Consider the following 26,643-nt stretch of genomic DNA (forward strand, 5'->3'; position numbering starts at 1 on the left):
CTTTCAGCCCATGTAGGAACCACGGCCCCAGTTTAGTGCTGATGTAAACCAGCGCAGTTGGTGGAGGTATGCTGATTTACACCAGCTGAGGAACTGTTCCTCTATTTTCACCTGGTTTATGAAGATTTATGTACTAATTCCCTGAAAAGCACTATAATGAAAAAAAGAATCTTTTAGCTGGGTCCACAAGTCCTATTTCATAAGTAAGTTATCTCAGCTTTGCTGGGTCAGATCTTACTGCGAGGACGATACATCCAGGGCTGTCATGTAAATCATTTCCTTTTGAATACTTATGTCTAATCAACTTCAGACCTTGTTTTGGACACATTGTACTTTTCATAAGCTGAAGAACTCTCTCTGATGAAATCCTTGCCTCCTGACCCCAAAATACATCTGAACAAAATTGTCCCATCAGGAGTTCAGATAATTGCTTGGCCTTTCCTGTCAGTCATAAACCAGACCGATCCAACTTTTTTGGACACTTCCCCACACTTTAATGTGCTTTTCAAACACATTCCGAACAGCATAACAGAATAGGAATGGTTGCTTTTATAAATGTGTGGTACTTTATATGCTTAAGCAAAGAAATCAGAGACTCTCTTTGCTGGTGCCATATGTATTATTGTGTGATAAAAATTTACCAGCATGTAGTTCCGCAATTATTGTTCTTACAGCTCCATTAGTCTTAAATCTTATTTATGTACTGTGGGGTTTTTTTTTTCTTTCACTGGAACTCCCAGGCTCTCCCTTTTCTTGCACCAAAGCTTATGAAGCACCGAGTAGTCCAGGCACAATTTGAAGACTTGATCTTTCTCATGCCCAGAGCAAGTATGTTTAAGAGAGATGACTTTCTGCTCCCACCCACAAACTCCTTCAGGGTCCATAGCCGTGCAGCTCCCTGGTTCTGACAGAGGTGGCCGGTGGCTGACGCAGCAGGACACCGGCGCCGAGCGAGGTTCGCGCTCACCGCCCGGCCACAGCAGCATCCGCCATGCTGGGGTGCAGCTTGCAACAGGGAGAAGCCAACGTCCTGGGGGACAGTGGGGTGAGACATCTGCAAGGAAGGCACGGCGTGGACTCAGCAGAAGCTGGAGGAAGGTTTTCTAGTGACTGCTGAGGTGGCCGTGATTTTCTGCCCCCGGCTCTCCTTGATGGCCTGCCGGTGTGTGCAGGAGAGCTTGGGGAGGTGAGAAAGTTTTGCTGGAGGAAGCCCGGCACATTTCTGCTGGTGAATGGCAAGCCGCCCCGTGCACTTGGAAGCACTACAAATATTCAGACATCACAGACTAGGGTTTACCAAGATCACAGTCTCGAGCTGAAAGCCTGGGAATTCCTCAAGGAGAAGGTGTGGTCTGAGGCAGCGCATGTGAGCTGCGAGCTTTCCAAGTGCCTCTGCAGCTCTCAACATCTGATGAGAAGATTAAGTTCATGGGCAAAACACATCATGAAAATGGAAAGCGGGCTGTTGCATTTATCAGTAAGTTCAAAGGCGAAAATGTATGTGAATGTTAGAAAAGAAAAATCTTTAAAAGGCCACTCTACATCAAGAAGAAACCTTTCCAAGGAGTGGAAAACAGGGACCTGCAGGGCTCGGGTGCCACAGAAGAACTTTACTTCTGCACCTGAGTCCTGGCTGTGTAAGCGGAGGTGCAGGGCCATACGTGCCGCCTCACGGACCGTTAGGATGCTAAGCCTGTATATCTCATAGGTCCTGTGGACAGGGCAGGCTCCGTTAGATACCACAGCGACGGTTTCAGGTGCCAGCCTCTCGGCAGTTTGCTGGAAGTCATTGCTACCTAGCAGGGGTGACAAAACCGAATATAACATGACTCAATCTATCTGCCACAATTTAGAGTTTAGCACTTTACACCATCAGAAAAGAGTAATCTAGAAACATGAGTGGTGTTTCTGACACTGGTGAGTGACACACAGGGCAGGGTTTTGGCTCTCCACAGCCTCGTGAGAATATGTGCTGATGGGTTTCAGGTCTATATGCATTACAGAACCGCTCCTGAAGTTCACGCTGGCTTTATCATTTTGCAGCGTACCTTTGTGAGCCTGTAGTCTCAGGCAGCGCTCTCACAGGGTTTATAAGCTGTCCTTTGAGGACATGCAAAAAAGCGTGAATCCTCAGAAAGCTTGTATTCCCTGCAAGAGCACCTGCAGCAAAGGCCACACGAGTCCCTTGGGTAGCTGTTGCACCCATCAGGTTGACAAAGCCGATGGACCAGCACATACTGAGCTGCTTTCCCCCAAACTTTTCACTATTTCAGGACTTAACACTAAGTGTGGGAAAATAACTTCCAATTTTTCATAGCCCTGCATTTCTCCTCTTCATTACTGTGAGAAAAGCCTTTATCTCTTCATTCCCTTGTGCTGCGAATGGCTTGTGTGATTTCCAGGTTGGGTGCCCGCTGTTTCAACCTTTACCTTCCGGCTTCCTCGCCTGGGATGCTCTCTGTAGCTGCTTGATGTCTTTGCCGTCATCCCTGTTTGATCCTCGCAGTGCACAGGGCAAGCGTCATACGGAAAAATGAGCCTGCGGGCCGCTGCTTTGAGCACAGACATGAGCATCCAGATAAAAGAAACACAGATATGAGGTCAGAGATTTTCCTGAAGTCCGGGCAGTTCGGCGGTACAGCCCCACGCCAGGAAGTAGACACAAAATCAAGTGAACTGTCCCCAAAAAGACCCGCGTGCCTGTCAGAGAGGCGTGCAGCAGACACTCAGAACGGCGTGTCCGTGTGCCTGTCTGCCAGAAGTGGACTGACAGCGGGGAAGACACACTACTGGGCAGGGGCGGGGGCTCCGCCGGGGTCGTGTCGGTGCCGTGTCGTGTGTCCCCCCCGGCCCATCCAGCCGCGCCGGGGGCCGGATGCGACCGCCGCGGCTGGCTGCGGCCGGCAGGTGGCGCTGTCGCCCCGAGCACGGCCCGGCCGGGGCCGCCGCGGTGGAAGGGTCCGGCCCTGCGCTCCCGGGAGCACGGCGGGCCCTGCGCGCCGTCCGCGAGGAGGAGGAGGAGGTCAGGAAGCACGAGAGGAGAGCCGTTACACCGCGCGTGCCTCCCCTCGCCGGGCCGCGCAGCCCTCGGTGCGCGGTCTCGGCCTTGAGGGAAGGGAACCTGCCGGGAGCCCGCGGGCCTGGCCGGCACAGCGCTGCCGGCGTTACCCCGCTGATCGCGCGGAGATTTCCCTCAGGTGCGAATATGACCCTTATGTTCAAGCGAACGTATTCCCCCCGGAGGGTGTATTCACCGGCTGCCCGGGTTTTTCACTTGGGCTCCTTTTGGGTGATGCACGGAAAGGCTCAGTGCTTTTCCCAAGGACCCTCTGAGGCCGCAATTTCTCTTGGAATAGAAGAAAAAGCCTTCTCACTGCCCAGTGCCTCGTAGTAGCCTCTGAAATGCACCACGTAGTTCAAGCACTGAGGTTTGGTCCTACTGTGAACTGGTCTTACTATGGACAGGCACGTTTCTTGGCCCTTCCCTCTGATCGTTTTATTCTGTGCTGATGGCTCTGAGCTCCCATTTCTGCCCAAGAAGCTTGCGGCAGCTTCACGATATCATTTAGCAACATCTCGCTTTAGTTCCGAGACATTCGGTATCGAAGCAAGCACGCAATTGAGATGTCCATCACAGCCCAGACACGTTCTCCCAAATTGTGAGCCCGGATCCCCCTCCCAGCTCTCAGCAGTCACCGAGTCCAGCCAGCATTTCGTTGCCCACCAGTTGTTTTCTCCACAGCTCTCTGCTACGGGCACTGCCAGGACAACTCCGCTCCTTTCCCAGGCACCTGGGCAAAGGGCAGCCCATGACATTTTCCAGTCACCATCTGCTGATGTTTATTTTGGCCCTCCTACAGGTGTTTCCAAATTACTTTCTTGGGAGAAAAATGGCAAACAAGATTTAGGGCAACCCATTGAAGGAACTGGGAGACAACGTGAAAACTCCCCAGGCTGACATCTGCTCTTTTTGCAGCTTCAGTGCTCCATCCCACCTTGCTCTGAGCCCCGGTATAAGCGCGCAGCACCGAGACCCTCGGGAGAAGCAAGGACCATCCGCAGTTCTCAAAACTAGGGCTTCAGATTTTATCCAGAACCCAAGCTCTGCTCTGGAAAACCTGTGACTTTGGAGACAAATGGGGTTTGGATGGGCTGAAAATGCAACAAGAGCAGCACATTTTCTTCAAATGTGTGGATGCTGTTGTAGGCTTCATGAGGCATTGGTAAATGAAAACTGAAGTTATTTCAATAAACAAGCATTCGTATGTAACCATTGGAAGGTGAAGTCAGAAGTTTGGAGTTGGTTTGCATTTTAACAGACACAGAAATAACAACAAACTGAGGAAACACGCTTGTTTGTAAGACTGCCTGAGCAAAGCCATACGAATCAGACTGAGAGCCATCAAACTTACTTATGCTGAATAATATCCTGTTATTCCCTGAATGAATAAAGCAGTCCTCGATGGAGCTATCAAGGAGCACATTTCCAGTAAGTTATATACAATTCTGGACTTGTTTTCTAAACATATACATTAATTAATTTGTTAAGAAGCCCATTGCATTATTTTTGGCCAATGCTCTCCTTTTCTGTAGCTCTGATAAAGCTCAGTCTGTGAAATATTTCTTTAGCTACCTCAAAGCAAGTGTTAACATCACTGAGAAGTAAGTGGTGCTAGAGCAAAAGAAATGTATATAAGGGAAAGCCCAGGCTGTGATTACATGTGATGAAAAGGAAGATGCCCAACCAAACAGTAAAGTGTTTCTATTGACTAACCCTGGAACTCAGTCCTTCTGCTGAAGAACTATTATGGGATTTCAGGCACAAATGAGTCTTGATGAATTTTAAGGCAAAATTTGTTGTCGATTAGTTGTTATTTTCTAAGTTCTGAAAATTGTATACATGGTGGGGAAGTCTCCCTATAATGCACATTTCTCTGGTTTCCATTCCTTGTCATGCTGCTGTTGGGGATATTGAACTCCTCCTGCTGTGGAATCCCTGCCTCAGGAAGGGGACGACATCGGCTGAGCACAGGCAGTGCTGAGATTTATAGAGAAGTAAAGACAACTTCTGATATTGAGCAAAGAAAGCTGAGCTGGATAAAGAGCTTGCTAGAGTAAAATGAAGCTTTTCTCCCCCCCCCCCCTTTCTTTCTTACGCTTAACAAAAAAAAAGAAAAATGGAAAATCCCCACTGATTGCATCCAGCTGTTAAAATTTTATGATACTGAGATCCCCGGTTGTCATGACCACTTCATGTAGTTTAATATGCAGTCGTATTCTTTTCAGTTTCATTTTCTTCCCCAACTTTAGTTAATAAAACACCTTTCAGACAGCCTGTTCTTAGCAGTTATAGAGTGCCTGGTCTTCTTTTATAACAAGGAGAAATGCGTGCAGCTTTAAGAACTAATTCATATACACACACCCAGGCTGTTACCTGTGGGATACCTTGGCACATGAGGAAGTTAAACTGCAAATATAATTCCCATTAACGTCAGTGAGAGCAACATTTGCACGTTCCCCCGTGCGAAGGAGACATGGGCTGAACAGAAGCAGCTCTTTTCCGATCACCGTAGACCAGCCCTGCCATAAAAAGGTCGACCCTTCACCCCAGCCAAGACTCCCCTTGCCTGCGGATGGCTTTGGGCTCAGGCCCAAAATGAATAAATCTCTCCGGACTTTGGAAATTCAGAGGCAAACCAGCACCTCACGAAGTATTGCACATTTATCCTCTGTTTTGTCCGCAGCAAGCATGGGGGTTGTTATCTACACTGCACAATTTCGGCTTGGCTTTCTTAAAGGACTTTTTCACTGCTTGATTGGCATAGATAAAATACCCAGGATAAAAGCAATTCCCACATTTTCTGCTTTTAAATGCAGTAATATTTTTAGCCTGCCGCTGCTCACCGTTCCCTCCTGCCTTGCTGGTGTTTGCCCACGCCAGCAGCCGTGCAGGTGTGGTGGTTGGAGGGGTGGGAGCGTGGTTCCCTGTGCCAGGGCAGTGTTGGCATCGCCAGGGACGAGCAGCGCTCCGACATCCACTTCTGCTTCACACCTCGTTCTTTGCTACGGCACGCTGGAGCTGCTCTGGCTTGCTACCACTGCTCCTGTACATGGGAAAAACCCACCTTACATTAAGAAAGAGTAAGCGTACACATCGGTAGCTCAAGGATTGGACCAGCTGATTTAATTAATCCCAGAACAGGCGTTTCAAATAAGGGAAAACCGAAATTATGATTAAGCTGTGAAGGAATCGAAATATGCTATGGGCAAGAGGTTTTTGCTGTGCTCTGCCTGGTGAATGCTTCTTTTTCAGCCTCGGCATTCTTTTGTATTAGTCTTTTGCCTTTGTGGTGTTGAAAATCATTTGGGGATTCTATTTAATGATGCAGTTTTATGTAAAAGGTAACCACATTACTGCACTAAATATAAAGCAGTCAGAGGAACTGAAAATAAAATGGTTTGGCTTCCTAAGAGGTAGCGCTGATAAACATTTTGGTCAGCCAATGCATTTTGCGGACAATGTTTAAGGAAACATTAGCTGCTAACAGGCTTAGCTTGAGGAAGTTTTATCCTCCCTGTGCCAGTATTTGTAGTCATAGTTTAATAGGAAGCCTCTAACGATAACATCTCGCTGCCTGTTTAATCATCTTTTCCTCAGCAAAATAACTGAGTTAATTTGGGAGCGAGAAAGGATGTGGACACCACAGCTGGCTCGGGTTGGGGCCTTGCGGGTCTGCGTGCCAGGGAAGCCCTCCATGGCAGCCGGCTCGACGTGGGGCTGTGTGCCGTAGTGCTGCCCCGTACGAGAAGTTAAATACTTTAACTGTTTGCCCTGGGGAAAGTCAGTGCCTTCTCCTCACTGTGCCTGTCTCTCACCCTGTACCAGGGATCAGAAAAGTGGCTTTTTAAAATTACAGAAATTTTAAAATGCAAAAATGGAAATGCAAAGGGAAAGGAACACTTGCAGCATGCGGGGATGTTTTCTCAGGCAAAGTTGAATTCATGCTGATGGTGCCCCTCTGTTTAGTGGGGCAGATCCAGCCAACAGCTAACCTTCTGATAGAAAACCGCAGCCAGCCTGCCTTTTCCTCTCCTTCCTTGATCCCCTCCTCTTCCCCTCTATGCATTTCACTCTCTCCTCAGTAAACACAACAAAAAACAGAATAGGGGGAAAAAAAAATGGAATTAACATGACAGCTGTCACCATCACACGGTTCAGCCTGTGCCTCCCCTTCCCCTGCCACCGTCTTCAGGCATAACCTCCACAGATCAGGGAACGTCCCCAGCCTGGGGACTGCTGCAGCACGGCTCCTTCTGACACCAAAGCGTTGACAAGGGTCAACACGAAGTTTGTACTTCCCAGGGGCTGGTTTCCTTTGCCAGAGGCTGCTCAGTTGGCACCCCCTGGTTTGGGTCTGTATGCGGCGAGACTCCGACGCTGCTCCTAAAGGGGTTTCTTTAGGGGAAACGGCTGTATGTCCTTGTCCAGGAAAAGCAGTAAACACCACCCAGTGGGTTCAGCACAGCTGGCACTGGTGGACTGCTTTGAACTGAATAAACATACGGAAAAATTAAATTTTCCAAGAAGAAAAAAAAAATAGCAGTGGTATGGTGGGAAGCAGCCCCTGTCCTGAAGAGTTTGCAGCTGAAACAAGGAATGAAGCAGAAACAACAGCAAGGAGAGATGGAGTGAAACTCCTGAGGTAGTGTGAGTACGGATGAGGTTGGTACCCACATCTTCAGGGTCTCAGGTAAGCTGCTCACCTGCATCCCAACCCTGGTAACAGGACAATGACTGAGATGCTGTCAAGTCATCTCAGGGCCTGCGAGAAAACCCGGCTGCCGTGCAGAGTGCCCATGCACTGCTGAAGTGACGAGAGGGAAGCGAGGGAAACGGGAGGAAGGAGAAAGGAACTGTAAAATAAAAGGATACAAATAAATTCCTTCATGCTGTTAGGCCAAACTGTGATGATGCAGCACTTTGTACGGACTCCTTCATTTTTTTAAAAAAGGAATTTGCTGTATGTCCCTGTCCCTCTCCGGGCAGAACGTGTGGTTGTGATCATTCGTGGCAGTGAGCATCGTTTCGTAGCACCAGCCTGAGCGAAGCCAAAGCTGGATGCCTGAGCTGAGGTACTCACCCCAAAAAGACCCCAAAACCTACAGTTAAATCTAGCTTATCAAAACTGTAAGTAAGTATCCTTAAGTAGAATGTGAAAGTACAAATCTGCAAATTATTACACATTTTTTCTAAGATCAGAAATTACTATGCATATATGAACTCCTACACTCACTGCACTAAAGCAAAGAGCAGCCCTAGACATATGGCCACTAAGTATTAAAGACAACAAATAGTTGTCTATTTAATAGTTGTCTAAATTCAGCCCACAAATGGAGGGCTGGATCCTGCTGGAGCTGAGGGCCTTTTGTGTCCTACAAAATTAGGAATTGTGGATACTCTGCACCGAAGAAGAAATGCTGCGTATCCTCCAGGGCTGGGTTCGCAGCCTAGTTGAAAGTCAGACTAAAAAGAAAACAATAAATTAAAATGCCACCAAACTCCTTAGAAGAGAGAAAACTCCACTGAAGCAACAGCCTTTCACTTTTAGCCCCCCAAGAGCTGAAATGAGCAGGCGCCGAGGCGGTAAGTGGTTCCCATCCTGCCACCGGCAGCAGGATATACATTATTTAGGAACAACAGAAATTGTCTGAGTTAGCAGTGTAGCTCAACAAATTAGAAATGATAGTATAACTGGGGGTTCCGTTTATATAGCTGGAGGTTCGAGACAGAAATACAGGTTATGACAGGTTAATGGGGACTGTGACATTCCCTATACATGTAAATAAACACTGAATTTGAGAACCTCTCTTTTCCCCAAGCACTAGTAAATAAAAGTATAACAGAGACCTCATGTAAAGTAACCATATGCTTATAATTATACAAACATTGTAGATCCCCTGTGTGAAATTTCACATCTTTATTGCTTCTATTTTAATGTTTACAAAGTTAGCAGTAATTTTTCAAACCCAAATCTATCCTAAACAGAGAGGACACTTTCCTACCTCATTTTAATTTTGTACACCAGAGAGAACGAAAGCAGCAGAACAACCGCTCTTGCAAACCTCTTCCCTTTCTCCCGCTCTATACGCCGCAGTTTGTTTCCCCGACGTCAGGATGTGTTTTGACGCACCAAGAATGCAGGAGTGGCTTCACTCTTCGTGCCCATATATTAAGTTTTTCACTGTGTGCGAGAGACAATATGGTTCTAATCTAAGACAGTGACAAAAATGCAGAGAGCTTGCAGAGAAGCAACGTTGCCACTGGTTCGTGGCAAAATAAAACGCTGTAAAAAGCAACAGTGTCTCGTAGGGTTAGCCCAACTACTTCTCCTGACTTTTCTTGTGAAAAGACTAACCGCCAAAAGCAGGAGCAAAAGGAAGAGAAATGGGAAAGCCCGTCCCCGCGCTGTGGGGCTGCACGAGCCTCTGCCGAGCCGGAGCACGGGGGGCTCGCCTGGAAGGGCCCTGCGGGCCGTGGGGCGCTGGGAGAGGTGCAGATTCCTTGCAGGATGCTTGGAAAGCGAAATAGAGCTTTCCTTGGAGGACCGCAACACGGGAGCTGGTTCAGATACTCCGAAAAGCAACCCTATTTATTTGGGTACGCTCCTTCACCTCCTGTTAGCTCACATGCCATAGTTTGGACAGTTAAAATTCTTGGTTCGCTTAGACTTTTGAGGTTTATGGTAACAGTTTGAAGAGCAGGCAGGCTGAAACAAATATGCTGAGAAAAAGCGATGGTTTGCTGTGTTATGCAAAAAAACCCCATGTATTTGGCTAATGTGATGGTCCAGGCAGCAGGCAGCAGAGAAGGGAGCTTGGTGCTCCATCCCCAAGGATGATCTCAGCCGAGAGCAGGGCAGCCCGGCCGGGAGGGAGGCAGGGAGAGGAGCTGGCGTGTTACCCACGAGGGAAGACCCACCTGGGGAAGAGGAAGGAACTTCTGGGACAAAATCTACCTTCTGAAAACAAATATTCCTGCTAGTATGGAGTGCTGAAAAGCAACCCTCTCAGGGGCACTGCAGCAAGGAAACAGAGGTGCTAAAAATGTTGAAGCAAAAAGCAATGGGAGTTTAATGCCTCAAATCTGGGGCCTTTGAAAGGCAAGTCCCATTTTCAAAGCCAAAGCCTGTGGAGGCTGATGTTTTGCTGCAAACCAGCACATATGGACTGCACGGGCATTTCAGAAAACATTGTGCTAACTGCTCTACCAGTAGGAATCCCTACCCCCCGATTATGTGGTGTGACCACGGCCTTTTCGGAGCTTTTTGCGGTAAAGGAGGAAGAAGCCTGTACTTTGAGTGGATACATTTTCTAGTCATCCTAACAGGGAATGATTTTGGTTCGCAGAAATGAATACCCTACAATGGATCATTCATGTTAAAATAAGCCACAACCTAGCTGTAAAAAAAGAAAAGATATTAAGAGGGACTGTCTACAAACTGATCAGCTCTGTACTAATGCCACTTCTGCGCCACAGTGTCTTCCAAAAGGCCACAAACCAGAAGTGAAACGAGTGATGCTTAGGCCTTGGCTTGACCGCTTGTGCAGGGATGAATTTTTAACCTCTGTCACTAGACCTCAACATTGCTGCTCATTTTATGGTTATAACAAGAGAAATTTCCATTAAACTTCCAGGGAAAAATAAAATTACATTTGATTTTGGCTGTGTCCTGTCTTTCAAATTTGCCTCTGATGATTTTTCTTTTCCCAGAGTAGCACATTCACAGAAAGGAAAAAAATCGAAAGATGTGAAAACTGTGCGTGCTAGTGCAAGGAAATTAATGAAACTGGCTTTAAAACTGCAGTTTTGCAGTCTCCAATTTGCTTTAGTTTGGAGACACATATTTGAAATTTAAAAATCGTTACAAAATATTTATAATGCAACTATAAACTGAAATCTGGCCAACTTTTATTGTTGAGAAAACCGGAAAGGAAATAATTTTTAAAAATGCCATTCTTCTTTTCTGGTGGCTGCTATTATTGTTGCTGCCGCTTCTTATTGTTGCTGCCATTATTACGCCCTTTGCCGAGCTCCGAAGCCGGCATCCCAAGTGTTTCACAGGCGCCGATTCATTCTCGCGCTGCCCCACGAGGTGCCAGCTCCTGCCTGCGGTTCCCAGGTCCGGTTCCACACCGCTGTCTCAATGCCGATCAAACCCAAAACTTATTAAGAAGTTTTGCTATATTCAAGTCCCTGGCAGTGATCTGACTGTGCAGCTGCCATAAGGCGCCATGGTTGCTACATCTTTTTGGTTCCCTATGCTCCATCGCTCCCTTCAGTGACTGTCCTGTCAATTAGCTGTATTGTACAATGGCATTGTCTTCCGAAATGGCGAGGGGACACCCCGAGCAACGGGGCCAGAAACCGGCAGGAGAGCAGCGCTGCCTACTTCATGGCTGTTAGTACTACCTGCGTACGCTACCATCCGGTGAGCATCGCTGTCTTGGGGTGACAACAACAGGGCGTGAGCTCCCCCCACCCAGCCTCCACGCTGCCTGAAAGGTCGCCGGGGCCCAGGGAAGGACCCCCGTTGGCTGCAGAGGGCTTCGAGTCAGGTGCCCGATAAAGAAGCGAGGGTGGAAAGCAGCCGTCCAAGTCAATTTTGGAGAGTGTGTTAAAACGTGCAAAAGCAGCAGGTAGAAACAAAATCGGGCTGATGGAAGCTGCTCTCGAGACCACTCGACCCTTGCAGCTTTGCATTAGTACGAAATCACCTTCCCTTGGGAGAGGAGGAGGCCAAGGGAGGAAAAAGCCGAGAACAAAGAGGGAAGAGGAGAGACAGACCGAGAGACAAAGGCAGGAAGGGAACAGACACTTCGGGAGCGGCAAGGGGACCCTGGAAACCAGCGGGGTGGGAGTGGGAAAGGGCAGCCATGCAGCAGCAGCGCTGGGGACCGCAAGGAGGGGATGTGGGAAGTGGAAACAATATCAGAAAAGGAAAATAGGACAATGAAATGCAGCAGGAGAGAAAAGAAAGAGCCTGGGGGACTAGGGTTGGGCAGAAGTTGGCAGAGAAGAAACTGGAGCTGGGCTGATTGGAGATAGCAGGCAGGAGCGTGGAATAAGTGAAGAGGACACAAAAGGGGCAGAAGGAAACAAAAAAGTGATGATAAGGCTCCGGAAGGAACTGGGTCATGGCAAGAAAAAATAGCCAAAATGCTAAGTACAGAGCAGAAGGGATGAGAGCTGCAAACAGGAGCAGAAGTAACAAAAGTGAGGCATCAGAAAAGTGAAGCCGAAGGGACAGGAGGAGGGGGAAGGTCCCAGAGAAGAAAAGCAGCTGATGAAAAGGGAGGGTTATGGTCAGGAGGGCAGCTGTGAAGCCAGGGGATATGCGGGAGGAGTGAAAGCACAATAAATAAAAGGGGGTGAAAAAACGGGACGGAGCAAGGTGGGAATTGGTTTTGCAGAACACTTGCCTCATTTCTGCACTGTCACTGATACTTTTGTAGCCCTGTTTCGTCACAGTTCATCTGCCAGCATCTCGCAGTACATCTATCCTACTAAAAAGAAGCCAAGGCAGTGACTGGTCCCATTCTCTAATCCAAGCTATACAATGTGTCCCACATCCACATGGTCACAGCGAAACAGCCATCTAGGGACAGCCCCCAGCACAAGCCATAACTTGTAACAGGCCTGGGCACTGCTTGGGAAAGTGTGAGCTGGCATGGGCCAAAACCACACCAGGCAGCTCGCTAAGCTGTGTCTGGAGGGTTGCAGGGCAACGCGTGAGCCCCTGCCTTGGTGTTATCTTCTTCCCTAGCAGAGATGCAGCCTGGGTCGCTTGGAACCTGGGTCCCTCACTTGCTTTGACTGTCCCCTGGCATGCTCCATGTCTCCCCAAGAGCCAGGGAGCACGGCGGGACTGAGCTCCCTACAGGCAAAGCGGGACCTGCCAGGCTAGACGCCAGCTCCACGCGCTCCGGCTGGGTCTGCCTCACCTCACCGATGCGTGTGTTGCACTGGGAGCGCTGCCAAAAACCCAGGCGTGAGTTGCCCTCTCTTGGTGGAAAATGAGAAGGGGGAAGAAAAAGACAAGAAAGTCCAGTGCCTGACTGCATCGTCCATGAAGAACAGCTGCTGATAGAGTAGTGTGGTCAGAGATGTCAGGTTCAATGTGGGGCGGAAGCTATGGACTGAGCTTTCACTGGCAAGACACTCAGGCTGCAGCATCTCTTGCTGGAATGAGAGGAAAATCCACCAGTGGCAGAGCTGGGGCAGACAGGAGAGGTAGGAAGGCGAGGCGAGGAGAGGAGCTCAGCACAGGGCAAAGGAAAGCAATGTGGGGAAGCGGAGGTGGGTGGCTTTGGCTGCCAGCAGCAGCAGTGCTGTGGTTCAGGCAGGAGCATAGTCATAGTCTCATAGAATCGTTTGGGTTGGAAGGGACCTTTAAAGGTCATCTAGTCCAACCCCCCTGCAGTGAGCAGGGACATCTTCAACTAGATCAGGTTGCTCAGAGCCCTGTCCAACCTGACCTTCAATGTTTCCAGGGATGGGCCATCTACCACCTTTCTGGGCAACCTGTGCATTGTTTCACCACCCTCATTGTGAACATTTCTTCCTTCTGTCTAGTCTAAATCTACCCTCTTTTAGTTTAAAACCATTACCCTTTGTCCTATCACAACAGGTCCTGCTAAAACATCTGTCCCTATCTTTCTTATAAACCCCCTTTAAGTAACCCCCTGGAACACTGCAATAAGGTCTCCCCAGAGCCTTCTCTTCTCCGGGCTGAACAACCCCAACTCTCTCAGCCTGTCCTCAGAGGATGAGAGGGAGGGAAGGAGCAAGGAGGGAACAAGACAGGTAGGGTAACGCAAGCTTGTTACCGTGCTTTGTCCATGGCTGTGAACCCTAGACAGGTGGTTGGATGAAATCATTTGGAGAGCTGACACCAGTCTTATGCTGGAAGATGCACCTCTGAAAAGCCAAATGAAAAGGGGTGAGTGAATCCTCTTGCTTCTGCTCCACTGCTGTCTTCTGCATGACCAGCGCAAGGAGGATCTATGCCCTGCTTTGAGGAGGTTTTCCTGCCTGCCCCAGGCTGCCGGGCTTGTCTCACCCGCACTGCCTGCCCAGTGCTGCATGTTACCCAGCCTGGCATGGTACTCTCAGGCTGGTCCGCTCTCAGTGACTGTGCAGATTTTGAGAGGAGGAGAACGGTCTCTGGCTCTTCACTCCTGTGCTTTCTTTTCCCTCTCTGAAGGGTGGCAGGGCCTGCCTCAAGGCTCCCCGCTAGCTGGGCCTTGGTGCATCCCGAGCCAAGACCCCTACTTTCCACTGAATTCTCCTCCTTGAGAGACCCCCCCACTTTGCACCCGCTCTCGGGCATGTGGCTGTGGGAATATGGAGACACTCAAGCAAGATCATAAGCCTCGCACGAGGCTGCCCACACCCGAAACTGCAGCACCCAAGAGGCACCTTGAACACACCAAAGCATTGGCGGGTTGACGGGAAGCGGTGCCTGAAGTGTGGCAGCAAGACGTGCGGCATCTCTCCCCGACCCTCGTGTCCTCTTCCCGCGTGGAGTCCACAGCGAGGAGGGCGCAAAGGGACCCCCAAGCACCCAACCGTGGGGTGTCCCGCCCCGCCACGGACCGCCCCGTGGGGGCACCCAGCCCGCCCTCGCGGGGCGGTCCGCAGCGGGGCGGTACCCACGGGGCGGGGCGGTCTGCTCCGGGCCGAGCCCGCCCGGGTGCAGTCCCCGCTCCGCGCCACGCCGCCGCGCAGTCCCCGCGCCGCTCCGTGGGCCGCCGGAGCCGCACGTCGGGCCGCCCTCCTCTTCCTCCCCACCGCCGCCGCCGCTCGCTATGAATGCACGCCGGGCCCTGCTCTCCGCTGCCTTGCTCGCCAGCCTCCTCTGGGATTTACCTTGCTGCCTCCCGGCTTCCCTCCCCGCCGCCTCGGAGCTCGCCGCCTCCTCCAAGGGCGGACGGGGCCGCAGGGTGCCGCGGTCCCCACGGGAGAACCGCTCGCGGCAAGGGGGACACGCCGTGGGCCGGGCGCTCCCACGGGCGGAACCTCACGAGTACATGCTGTCTCTGTTCAGGACTTACTCCATCGCGGAGAAACTGGGCATCAACGCCAGCTTTTTTCAGTCGTCCAAGTCCGCCAACACCATCACTAGTTTCGTAGACAGGGGACGAGGTAAGTTCTGCCCTCCCCGCCCGCCCCTCACCGTCCTCCCCGGGCTGCGGGCGTCCCTTCCCGCGGCGCTCCGCCGTGCGAGGAGGCTGCCGTCCCGCCGAGCCTGGCGCTGGGGAGGCGGGGAGCGCGCTGCACCGGTAACGGGTGTTTTTCCATCCCCCCTCCTCGGTATTGCAGAAAAGTAGATCTTTCGGTAAATTGCGGATCGCGTTGTTTGATTTTAAAGCAAACTGCCCCACGGCGCTGAAACCCGGGCCACGGCAGCCGTTAACTGCTGCGTGCGAGAAACACGCGTGTTCGCTCCCGAATCATCACGGGGTGGTGGGAAACACGCCCCAGCTTTGCAGGGCGCACTTCAGGTGTAAATGCAACCTTGGGGGCGAAGAAAAGATAATAAAAAAAATAATCGCTCCTCTGGCTTATTTCCCTCCGCCGAAGAAAGGGTCGCTCCTGCCACGGCGGCTGTAAGGCTCGAACGGCCCGAGGGCAAGCGGTCGCTGCCTGGCGCTGCTCTCGCCGGGGGTCGCTTTATCGGGGTTACCTGGAAGAGCACCAGCCCCGTTTGAAAGCGCTGGGGCTCAGTCCGAAACCCAGCTAATCCTGGGCCTTGGTCCCGCTCCCCCCGGGCAGCACCGATGCCGCGGGGCTCCGCGACCCGCAGCTCCGCCCGGGGCCCTGCTTTGCTTTTCTCTCGTTGTTTTATCGCTCGTACTCGGGGCAGCGGCTGAAGATTTTTCTCTGCGATCCAGAGGAAAAGAGAATTTCCCCTCCCTCAAAATGTAGTGGTTTTGGTGGTGTTTTTGTTTGTGGGGTTTTTTTTTATGTTTGTTTGTTTTACATTACCCTGGTTTGTGAGCCATTAACGACGGACTAATTAACAGGTTCTTAATGAAGGTTGTGCATTCTTTCCTTCTCCGCGCCCCCCCGCGGGACCCTGCCCGTGTACCTGCCGGGGGCCGGGGAAGCGCGCTGCCCTCCCCGCTCCCCGGCCGTTTCGGAGGGGGGAAGCGTTCCCGGGATAACCGCCCGGGTCCCTGGAGCTACGGCACCCGCTCGCTCCCAAAACCAAACGGGAACCCAAACCAACCCCCTCCGCAGCCTCCCCTCCCCACCGGCATCCCTGGCTCAGGGGGTCCTCCCCCGCGCGGGGGGAGGCTCTGTGGGGCTCTTCCCCTCCCGCCCCGGTGCCCGTAGTGCCCCTCTGGGCTCGGGATGGTGCGTGGAAGAACCCACGGTGGGTGGAACCCTACGGTGGGAAGAGCTCAGCCGCTTCCGAGGGGAGAGGGGACAGAGGGGCTTCGCTTTCTGCCTTCGCCTTGTGGGGGTTGTTTTCTTGGTCTCTATTTAAAAAAAAAAGGGGGGGGGGAGTGGGGGGAAGAGGTCTCGCTTTCTAGAAATAGGGTTTCGAAAGTTCAGCCGTCAGAAACAGTGTGGCCCGCTGTCCCCCCCCGGAGAGGTAACGGGGTGCTAATTCTGCGAGCCGCGGGGAAATAGAGCCGCACTCAAGATCATTTTATTCTTGATAACCAGAAGACAGACAGTTAATTTAAGAAATTTAGCTCATCTCGCCGCATGGGAGATTCTACTCCGGGGGAAGTGATTTGCCCCAGAAGTCCTGGTTTGATTAAGGAAATGCCTCACTTTTCCCCATTGATTTTGATTTGATGTGTCACAGGCTGTGACCTTCTGCTGGACCTTCTGAGGGTTGCTTAGCATCAAGCCACTGATTGGAGTATTTCAACTCAGTGATCTAATTGAGTGTTCATGTCATAACATATCAAATATTGTCTAGTCTCCCATAATGAAGCGGACCAGCCAATGGCACATCACCAAAAAACTTCAAGAGAGCTTCCGTTCCTCTGAAGTGGTAGCTATTTTACTGCCCACCTCCCCGTGGGCTCCTAGTCCAGTTAATTGGCGAGCTGGAGTTGTGCTGATGATGAACAGTCTTTGCTCAGGGAAAGGGGAGCGGGTGGTGGGAGGGGGGGGCGGGGGGGCTGAGTTTCTGTCAATTAATTTCCAGACAATATAGCCGCCCAAATTGACCCAATTAGATGGGCTGCTCTTTACCTAAGCGGCAGCTCCGGGGGAGACGGCGGTGGCCGTCCCTCCTGTCCGCATGGCATCCTTCATCGCAGGATTTCGGGGGACGAGGGGACAGGACCCCGAAGAAGCAGCTTTTAGTCCTGCCGAGAAATACCCTTCCCGCACGGTGTGGACTGCCGTGCCTGCGTGGCCGTGAAAGGCAGCTCGGCTGCCGGCTCCTGCCTGCGGCAGCCCCGGAGCCCGCCCGGCCCCGGCCCCTGCAGCCGCTTCTCCTCTCCTTTGCCTCCCTCCTTCCCGCTTGAAGCTAAGAAGATCGCAGCTTTCAGGCTAGTTCGAGAGGACGAAAACCACACTACTGCGTTATATATATGTGTGTGTATATATATATAGGTATATGTATATTTTCTTCCCCGCACCGGTAGAAAAACAGCGCAGAAAAGGGGGAAAGGGTTTGCGATTCCCCCTTCTCCATCCCGTCCCGCCCCCCACTCGCTCCCCCCTTGTTACGGTCGCAAGATCAGACAGGACCTAGCTGAATGTAGGAAAATTACTGTTGGCACATGAAGTAACTCATTAAAACGCAGATGGTGCTCTCGCTGGCCTCAGGACCCCCAGCATTGGAGCTCCGCAGTAAGGCAGGACAATTAGGAGCTGCAAGGACTCCATCAGACGAGGGGGGAAGGAGAGGGAAAAAAAAAGAGAGAGAGAGCGGGAGGGAGCTGGAGAAGGGAGCTATAAACAAGCAAATCCGCAGCTAGCAAGAAACGCGGCACGGGTCGGGACAAACCGAAAATAACAACAACCAAAAAAAAAAAAAGAAAAAAAGAGCCGGGTTGCCGGTCCCTAGAAATAGGGAGCGCGATTTTCAGAGGGATCTCCCGTGGGAAGGGAAAGCCCCGGGGCCGGCTCCTCGCCCTTCCCTCCCCTGCCTGCAGCGCTGCCCGCAGCCGCGGGGCCGGGCGCTCCCCGCGGGGATGCGGAGTTCCGCGCCCGAGGGACGGGGAAACCGAAATGGGGTCGGGATCGTCTCCTTTTTCCCCCTCCTCGTTTTCTTCGTGCAGTTTCGTATTCCATCTGAGAGGCATCTGGTTCAGATGGGTCGGGGGGGTCCGGCCAGCGTTATTTCGCTCTTGCCGTTAGGGTCGGGGGGGGGGAGAGACGGTGAGGAAAGGGGGGGAATCCCGTGTGCAGAAGCTGGAAATGGCCAGGCTGTGAATGTGGCAGAAGAAAAAAAGGGTAAATCCCACTTGAAGTTCATCTAGTGCAACATGTTTATGCAAAACAGCGGGTTTCTGGGTGGACCGAAAGCTGCAATGCAGTGTAATCTGCGCAGCGCCTTTGCCCGGGCGGTGTTGTCGTTGGCAGAAGGAAAATGAAATATAAGCAGGGAAGTATTTTAATGGGGAAGGAGGGAATTCACAACTGTTAATTATTTGGTGACCTCGTATTCGATTTGTTCGGGCCTCGTGTAAGAGCACTAATGCAGACCAGCCGGCGGGAGCGCGGCAGCGAGCCGCCGCTTCCCGGCCCGGTCTCCGCGCCCGCGGAAAGAACGGACGGCCCGGCCCGGCTCGGCTTCCTCCGCGCCCGCGGAGCCGGCAACGAGGCGGCGGGCGGGATGCGGCTCCACGCTGCCTGCGGGATATTCGGGGGTTTGGGTTTTTTTCACACCCCCCCACCCCCCCAGCACTGGCGGAGCTGCGGGAGGGAGCGGAGCGAGCAGCAGCCGGTGGCACCGCTCTCCTCTCCTCCCTGAAAATGGGGGACGGGGGTTGTCTTTTTTTTTTTTTTTTGTCTTGCTTGTTTGTTTGCCGTGGCGGAGGCGCGGGGGTTGCGCACAGAGGCGCAGCGGGACGGGGCGGGGGCCCGGGGGGAGCGGAGCCCCCGCGGGCGCAGGTAGCTCAACGGGGCGGTGCGCGGCCGCGGAGCCGCTCTGACTACGAGAAGGACTAAAGCCTATCAAGCGGTTCCGTTGGCTCATTTCGGACCCGATCCTGATGTTTCATTTTTTAATTTTTAAATCCAGAAGCTCCTCCGCGCGGCTGCTAAGAGGCCGCGTTTAATTGGTTTTTTTTTGGTTTTTTTTTTTTTGTAGTACCGAGCTCTCTGTTTCGGGGCTGTTTCAGTTTCCTCCGCCCGCGGGGCGATGCCGTGCCGCAGCCCGGGCATCCCGCGACCGGGAGCCGAGCAGCCCGCGCGGAGAAAAACCGGGCACAGCCCGGCTCGGGTCCTCGCGTCCTAGTCCTATAGAAAAAAAAAAAAAAAAGCAGCAGGTCGGAGAAATGCTCGTTTCCTTGCGATTTCGGGGCAGGCTGGAACGGAGGTTGGTCGTCCTTGCGTGCCTCAAGCCTGGTTTCTGAGCGAAAGGGGACGTTTCAGCGCTCGCTAGCTGTGGCCAGATCTGTATGTCGTGTTGCTGTATCCCGGCGCTTCCACATATATTGCTCAGAAATATCCTCCAAAGCGTCCCTTCGCTCCGTTTTCCTAAGCGCTGGGAAGATTCAGTCCGATTTTCTCAACACGAGTAATTCTGGAGGAATGATTTCTCCTCCATGGAAGTATTTCGGGTAGCGAAACGGCCGCAAACGGGGGTGGGGAAGGGGGCTCGGTTAATGCCTGTAACAGCAGGTAGAACCCCTCCGAGGAAGCCCCTCTCCGCCTCGCCGTGCCTCCTGGGGCGATGTCGACAAGGCGAGGGGCCCGCGAGATGCCCCACGGGTGTCGCGGCCCGAGGGCCGAGTGTCGCCCATGGGAACGGGGGACGCGGCGGGAGGCGGCCGTGGGCGGCGGCGGGCCGGGGAGCGGGGCGAGGGCAGGCAGCCTTCCCGGCGCAGGTAACGCCGTGGTCAAAGGTATGTAGCAGCCAGGTGCCTCCGGGAAAAAACAAAACCAAAACCAAAACAACCCCAACGAAACCAAACAAAAAACCCACCAACCCCCCCCCCGAAAAAAAACCCACCAAAAAACCCGAAACCAACAAACAAAAAAAGGAAACCAGCCCTCCATCCGTTGGCTGGGTGTTTGTCAGGATTGGGAACTCGTCCGAGGAAGGTGTGGTCTTTGCCGGTTACTCGATAGCGAAGCGAACGAAATGTTTAAATCTAATCAGCCGGTGTAATAAAAACCCACGGCGATGCAGGCGCTGGGAGACGCGGAAAGGAGACCCGGAGAAATACCACACATGGAGAGGCAGCCCCTTGTTTCCACAGCTCGGGTAACGCTCCGAAAGAAATACCTGTCAGCCGTGCAGACACCGTGCGGGCAGCCCCTCGCAATTACGAGGGATAATATGTTTTAATTTCCAGATTATTGTTGAGCGAGCGCCTGCGAAGGGTCTTTAAACTGCAAATGTGCTTTTGGTTTGCGAGTTTAAATACGGCTCGAAAGAGAATTTGGGAATGGGAAAATTCTTCTCGAATGTGGTTTGGGTATAATTTGCAGTGATGTAAAGTTAAGATCTGAGCCCTGATGAATTGGCTGGGAGCCCAGTACCTGATCTGCCATGAAAAGGGAAACTTTGCGTAGCCTTCCTTAACCCCCGGCTCGCCTCAGAGCCCAGGCTGCCGGCGAGAAAGCGAAGCCGAGCAGCGGGAGCGGGTCCACACAGGGGGTTCAGAGGAAATCCCCCAACCCACTCACTCCCCTGACCTTGAGGGTGATAAAACCGCCGCCCCCGCCCCGCGGAAGAAAGTGGGGGACAGGCAGTGCCCCCCCCCGGCCCCTGCCCGGCCCGGGCACGCCGGCTGCCCCTCCGCTTTGGGAGCGGGGCAGGGCTGCTCTCGTCCCCATCCGCGGACACATCCTTAAATTCCAGATAGATCTACTCCCTTCTTTTCCCCCTTCCTACCCGCTCCCAGTATTTTATCTTCGCCCGAAAAAAATAAGCAACGGAGAGTCGAAATAAAACTAATACTTACTGCGTAACTAACATTCACCTATATTAACGTTAGAAATACAAACGCACCTCTCCGGGGCGTTATCTGTAATGTGCCTTTCCTCAGCCCGGTTGGATATGAAGATGACTTTGCTGCTCCCTCCAAATATTTCGGTAACGGGAATAACGATAATGACAGCCAAGGAAAAACAAACAAACAAAAAACCCCAAAACAGGCAGATCTCGAGCTGGCTGTTAGAAACTCCGGGTTTCACCCCAGCCACTCCTTAGGTTTAAAGGAAAACTGAAGAGGACAAGCCCGCTGCTAGCCGTGCTCCTCACAGGGAGGGAGAGGGACAGCCGGGGTGTCCCCACGCCGTCCCTGCTGCCGCTCTTTGTGTGCCGGGAAGGCGGCAGCTTCGCTGGAACAAAGGGTCCCCGAAGCAGAGCCGTCCCTCCCCGGTTCGCCGAGGTGCCGCTTTCCCTCCCCGCCCTCCGCGGCTTTTCCCACCCTCCCGACCGCGCTGGGAGCGAGCCAGTGCTGCTTTAGGATTATGTATTCATCTGGAATTATTAGGTTACAACAGTGAATAAATAGCGTTTATCTGATCGGATTCAAAGCTGCTTATTCGAAACAACCGGTTGCCCGGCCCCTTTCGGGGCGAGGAGGAGCGGGAGCCAGCAGCTGCAGGAGTGGGAGTTTTTCCATCCCGGACTCGGTGCTGCCTAAACCCGGCTGCGACACCCGCTTCCCCAGGGGCACATTTCTCGGCCACTCGGCCGTGTCCCCAGGGTGCCACCGGGCCCGCCGGAGCGGCCGCGCAAGGCATTACAGCTCCAGCTCCACGCGGTGGAACTTCGAAGGATGCTGCTGGGGCGCAAGTCCCTGACACCCGCAGGGCCGGAGCGGGCTTTCCCTTCATGACAGGGGTCTGCAGACCCTCTGTAAACCGCTTTCAGCAGCGGGGACCCGCAGGGAATTCAGCTCCTCCCCGCTTCCCTCCCGTCTAAGCCGCACGCCTGGATGTCACCCCCGAAGGGGCCGATTCCCCGCGCTGCAGCCGCCCGCCTGCGTGGGGGTTCCCGCGGGGAGGGACTGGGAGGGCAGCGCTGTAACCTCTGTGTGCCCCTCCCCACCCCCCCGGGAAAGGGCTGCCCGCTCTTTCCCCGAGAGGCCGGGCAGTGCTACCCTGCTCCTGCACCCCCAGGGCGGGGGCACTGGCTGGGGTAGGACGGGGAGGAGCGGGTGGCGGGGGTGTCTGGCCCGGACGGTTGCAGCGGAGGGAGAGATGCAGCGCTCCCTCTCCCGCCGCCTCATCGCGACAGGGAGTAGCAAACAGGGCGAGCCTTGAAACCAAGCCTGACACCCCCCCGAGCAGAGAGATGGCCTAAAAGCGGAGCCGTGCCCGGGCCGGCTCTGCCCGCACCCTGAGGCCAGGGGCAGGCGCTGATCCAGTTTCCTTGACGGGCGCTGGAGCCGGTGGAGGAGGGCGGGAGGCGGCTCGGCGGGGCCAAGAGACCCGCCTGCGCCGTGTCGAATCCCCGGGCACCTGACAGATGTCGGGCGCAAGGAAAGCCAAAGGCGAGGAGGAGGAAAAGGAAGAAGGGGACCCGCGCGTTCTTGCCGCAGGGATGCACATCCCCTTCTGTCTGAAGCCCCCAGTCCTGCCCAGAACCCCCTTGAAAGAAGAGGCAAAGGCTCCTGAACTCTCCTGAGCTGCCAGACCCTCCTCCCGACACTCAGGCACATCTCAGCCCCCGGCCAAAAACCACCCCCGAACCCACAGGCGACCCGTGGGCCAAATCCTGTTCCGGCCTTGCAGCGCTGCCGAGCTTCCCGCCCCGCGAGAGGGCAGGAGCAGCCTCCCTGCGGGGAAACTGCCGAGCCTGAAGCGGAAAGGCAGGGATGCGCGGGCCTGGGTCCCAGCTCCCCGGGATGCCTGGAGGGTGTCTGGCCTATTTTGGCACCGCTCGCCCCGCCCCCCTCCCCCCCCGTCGAGCAGCCCCCGCCTGGAGTGGACTCCCCGTCCAGGCTCTATCTTCCCTCTTGGCATCTGAGGGACACGCAGCGACGCGAAGCGACTTTCGAGTATGTTAATCCGCGCTGATTAACTGCACGTTAATCCTCATTGAGTTCTACATTGCCGTGGCGCTTCTGAAGTCCTTGGTTTGCATCAATCACCCCATTATTCCTCCAGGAGTCAAGTAGACCTGTCCCAGACCTGTCAAGTAGAGCCGAGGTTGGGAAACACTTTGATTAGGAATCGCAATGACCTTTGATATCAATAAATAACAGGGGGCTGTATATTTCTTTAGTCCCCATTTCAACCCGTTGAGCGGGGAAAGCGGCGAGGGGCTGCTGAACAGAGGCTCCAGTGACACTTTTACTATTGGAATCTACACAAGCTTTACTAGCTTCTGGGGAAACCCAGGGGCTTTGGGAATTTTTGTATTTGCTGGGTTGTAAACATTTTATTGGAAAGCAGCTCTGGGGAATCTGGTTTGCTTTCTGCCCTGCACTTTGTACACCAATGTGTCAAAAAAGAAGTCCAGGTTTTTCTTTTGGAGGAGAATATATATGTGTATATGCATATACGTGTGTGTAACGTACGTGAGGACACAAACTTTGCCAGTCCCACACCACTGGCAGGGCTGAAGGGCAGAGGATGGGTGCGGGAGAGCTGCTTCCTGTCTGGTGCGGGTCCTTCCATACTTCCTCTCCTTTTCATCCTGTTCCTTTTCTTCTTCCTCCTCCTCTCCTCTCCTCTCCTCTCCTCTCCTCTCCTCTCCTCTCCTCTCCTCTCCTCTCCTCTCCTCTCCTCTCCTCTCCTCTCCTCTCCCTCTTCTCTTCCTCTTCTCTTCTTCTTCTCTCTTTCTCCCCACCCGCCCCCGGGTGCAGCTCGGTGGAGCCGAGCATTGGCTCCCGGTGGAGCCTCCCGGTCCCGGTCCGGAGGCGGCCCCGGCTGGGGGGCGGGAGCGGCCCTGGCCGGGCAGCCGGCGGTCTTGCCCGCCCTTCCCCTCCCCGGAGACCTCTCGGCCGATCCCCCGGGGCGCAACTGACTTGTAATTATTTTTTATCTCGCAGACGATCTCTCGCCCGCTCCCTTGAGGCGGCAGCAGTACGTGTTTGATGTATCGACCCTCTCGGAGACGGAGGAGCTGGTGGGGGCCGAGCTGCGGCTCTTCCGCCGGGCCCCCCGCGGCCGCCCGCCGCCCGCCGCCCCGCTGCAGATGCAGCTCTCCCCCTGCCTCTCCCCGCGGCCGCTGGACTCCCGCGCCCTGGACCTGCGGGCAGCCCCGGCCGCCGGCTGGGAGGTCTTCGACGTGCGGCAGGGCCTGCGGGAGCCGCGGCCCTGGAAGCGGCTGTGCCTGGAGCTGCGGGCCTGGGCGGGCCGCGGGCCGCCGCCGCGCTGGCTGGACCTGCGGGGCCTGGGCTTCGGGCGCCGGACCCGGCCGCCGCAGGAGCGGGCGCTGCTGGTGGTCTTCACCCGCGCCCGGCGGCGGAGCCTCCTCGGGGAGCTCCGCGCCGAGCTGGGCCCGCCGCCGCCCGCCGCCGCCTCCCGCCGCCCGCCGCCCCGGCGCCAGCGGCGCACCGCCTTCGCCAGCCGGCACGGCAAGCGGCACGGCAAGAAGTCCCGCCTGCGCTGCAGCAAGAAGCCGCTGCACGTCAACTTCAAGGAGCTGGGCTGGGACGACTGGATTATCGCCCCGCTGGAGTACGAGGCCCACCACTGCGAGGGGGTCTGCGACTTCCCGCTGCGCTCCCACCTGGAGCCCACGAACCACGCCATCATCCAGACTCTCATGAACTCCATGGACCCCGGCTCCACGCCGCCCAGCTGCTGCGTCCCCACCAAATTGACTCCCATCAGCATCCTCTACATCGACGCGGGCAACAACGTGGTCTACAAGCAGTACGAGGACATGGTGGTGGAGTCCTGCGGCTGCAGGTAGCGGGCGGGACGCCCCTCGGCGGCAGCCGGGGCTGCGTCTGGCGGAGATGGCGGCGATGGCGGCGGCGGGCGGGGAGGGCCCGCGGCCGCCCGGAGCGGGGCCGGGGCGAAGGGCACCGGCGGGCGGCGGGGAGCGGAGCGGCGTGTGGCGGCGGCCCCGGCGCCTCTTCCCCGCGGGGCTCGGGCAGCGCCGGCCCGCGGCTGCCGTGCGGGGAGCGGGGGGCGGGCGGCGGGGCCCGGCCGGGCCCCTTCGCCGCGTCCCCGCCCGCCCCCGGGGCGGATCTGGAGGCCTGTCCGTCGCCCGCCTCGGCGGAGGCGGCTTTACCAGGTACAGCAGGAGCCGGGGGAGGTAGAGGGAGCGGGCTGATCCGTCTCCCTGAAGTTGCTCCGAAAAGGGCTGCTTCGGTTTTGCCCTCTCTCTTTCCTGCAAGATCACCGGCCAGAAATAGCCTACGCCCCCCCACTCACCCCCCTCAAAGGAAAAAAAAAAATTGCTCAAGATTGTAATAACCGGTTAGGTTTTATGTTAAGACGGCAGTGAGAAACTGTGAAGAGCGAAGTGTTGCAGAAAGCACAACCTGGGTGGATTGGAAAGGAGACTCGGCCGGGTTCCGCGGGGAGCGCAAGGATGCCGCTGCCAGGTCTCCAGGTAGCTCCAGCTCGGCAGCCCTCGCCACCTGCAGCAGTATTATCCGCAAGTGTTGTGCTGGAAAAGGCGTTTTGCGTAAGAAAGATTTCTGTTTCTTTCCCACCTTCGGTCTCAGCTGTGGCTTCACCTGAGGAAAGTGCACTTCGAAGCATGCCTAGCCCTTTCTTAATGTAACTGTTATGTTCGTAGTTTCAGGCTTTTCCCCGCTGATTTCTAGAATTGGTTGGCATATCTGGTTTCGCAGAGCTACAAACTGGTGGAAAAAAAAATAAAAAAAAAAAAAAAGAGAAGAGAGTAATAATATAAAATGCTAATAAAAAGACTCGACCAGGAGCAATAATTTAAAATGCACATTTTGCTTTGGATGCACTGTTGTTCATATAAAAGTTGTAAATATTTGTTTATTTAAACAGACTGAAAAGTGCAAAATGGAGATGAACAACATGCATTTCTTTTTTTTAATGTACAAAACATTATATGCACTCGAAATGTTATAATTTCTAATATTTTTAAAAGTTTATATTTGAGTTGTACAGAATTAAGCATTAATCAAATATTTCAATCTTACTTAACATTATCGTTTCCTTAAGATATTATTACAAGATTTAAATTCTGTGCTAATAATGGAGAAAAGAACTTTTTTTTTTAAAATGTCTACCTCACTATAATGCAAGTATTTACAACTCTAAAGTTATCTGAGGTAAATTAATATTCAGAACATTTTTACAATACACCTTTACTGGACGATACTACAACTATTACTGTATTATTAAACGTTTTTTTTTCCAAAAAGTCAGCTTGCTTTTATATGTTCTATTATTTGGTTAAGTAATTCTGAGTTCTCAAGTAAACATTGTCTCCAGTTCTAAAATGCTGCAGAGCTGAGTTGGAGCAAGTGCCACTTTAAGACGTACCT

The 26,643-nt window shown here is 53.6% G+C and overlaps 1 protein-coding gene across 1 annotated transcript; it reads left to right on the forward strand.

Annotated features, from left to right (window-relative positions):
- Window positions 1-14,702: 14,702 nt before the first annotated feature.
- Window positions 14,703-25,079, forward strand: GDF6 (growth differentiation factor 6; the record flags this gene model as incomplete). The annotated part of the gene is made up of 2 exons (XM_082014982.1): window positions 14,703-15,205; window positions 24,211-25,079. Exons 1-2 carry the CDS (start codon window positions 14,869-14,871, stop codon window positions 25,077-25,079), a joined length of 1,206 nt encoding a protein of 401 aa, XP_081871108.1. The 5' UTR covers window positions 14,703-14,868.
- Window positions 25,080-26,643: the final 1,564 nt, after the last annotated feature.

Source organism: Phaethon aethereus, assembly GCF_964289735.1.
Source record: "Phaethon aethereus genome assembly, chromosome: 2".
Classification (NCBI taxonomy): Eukaryota; Metazoa; Chordata; class Aves; order Phaethontiformes; family Phaethontidae; genus Phaethon; species Phaethon aethereus.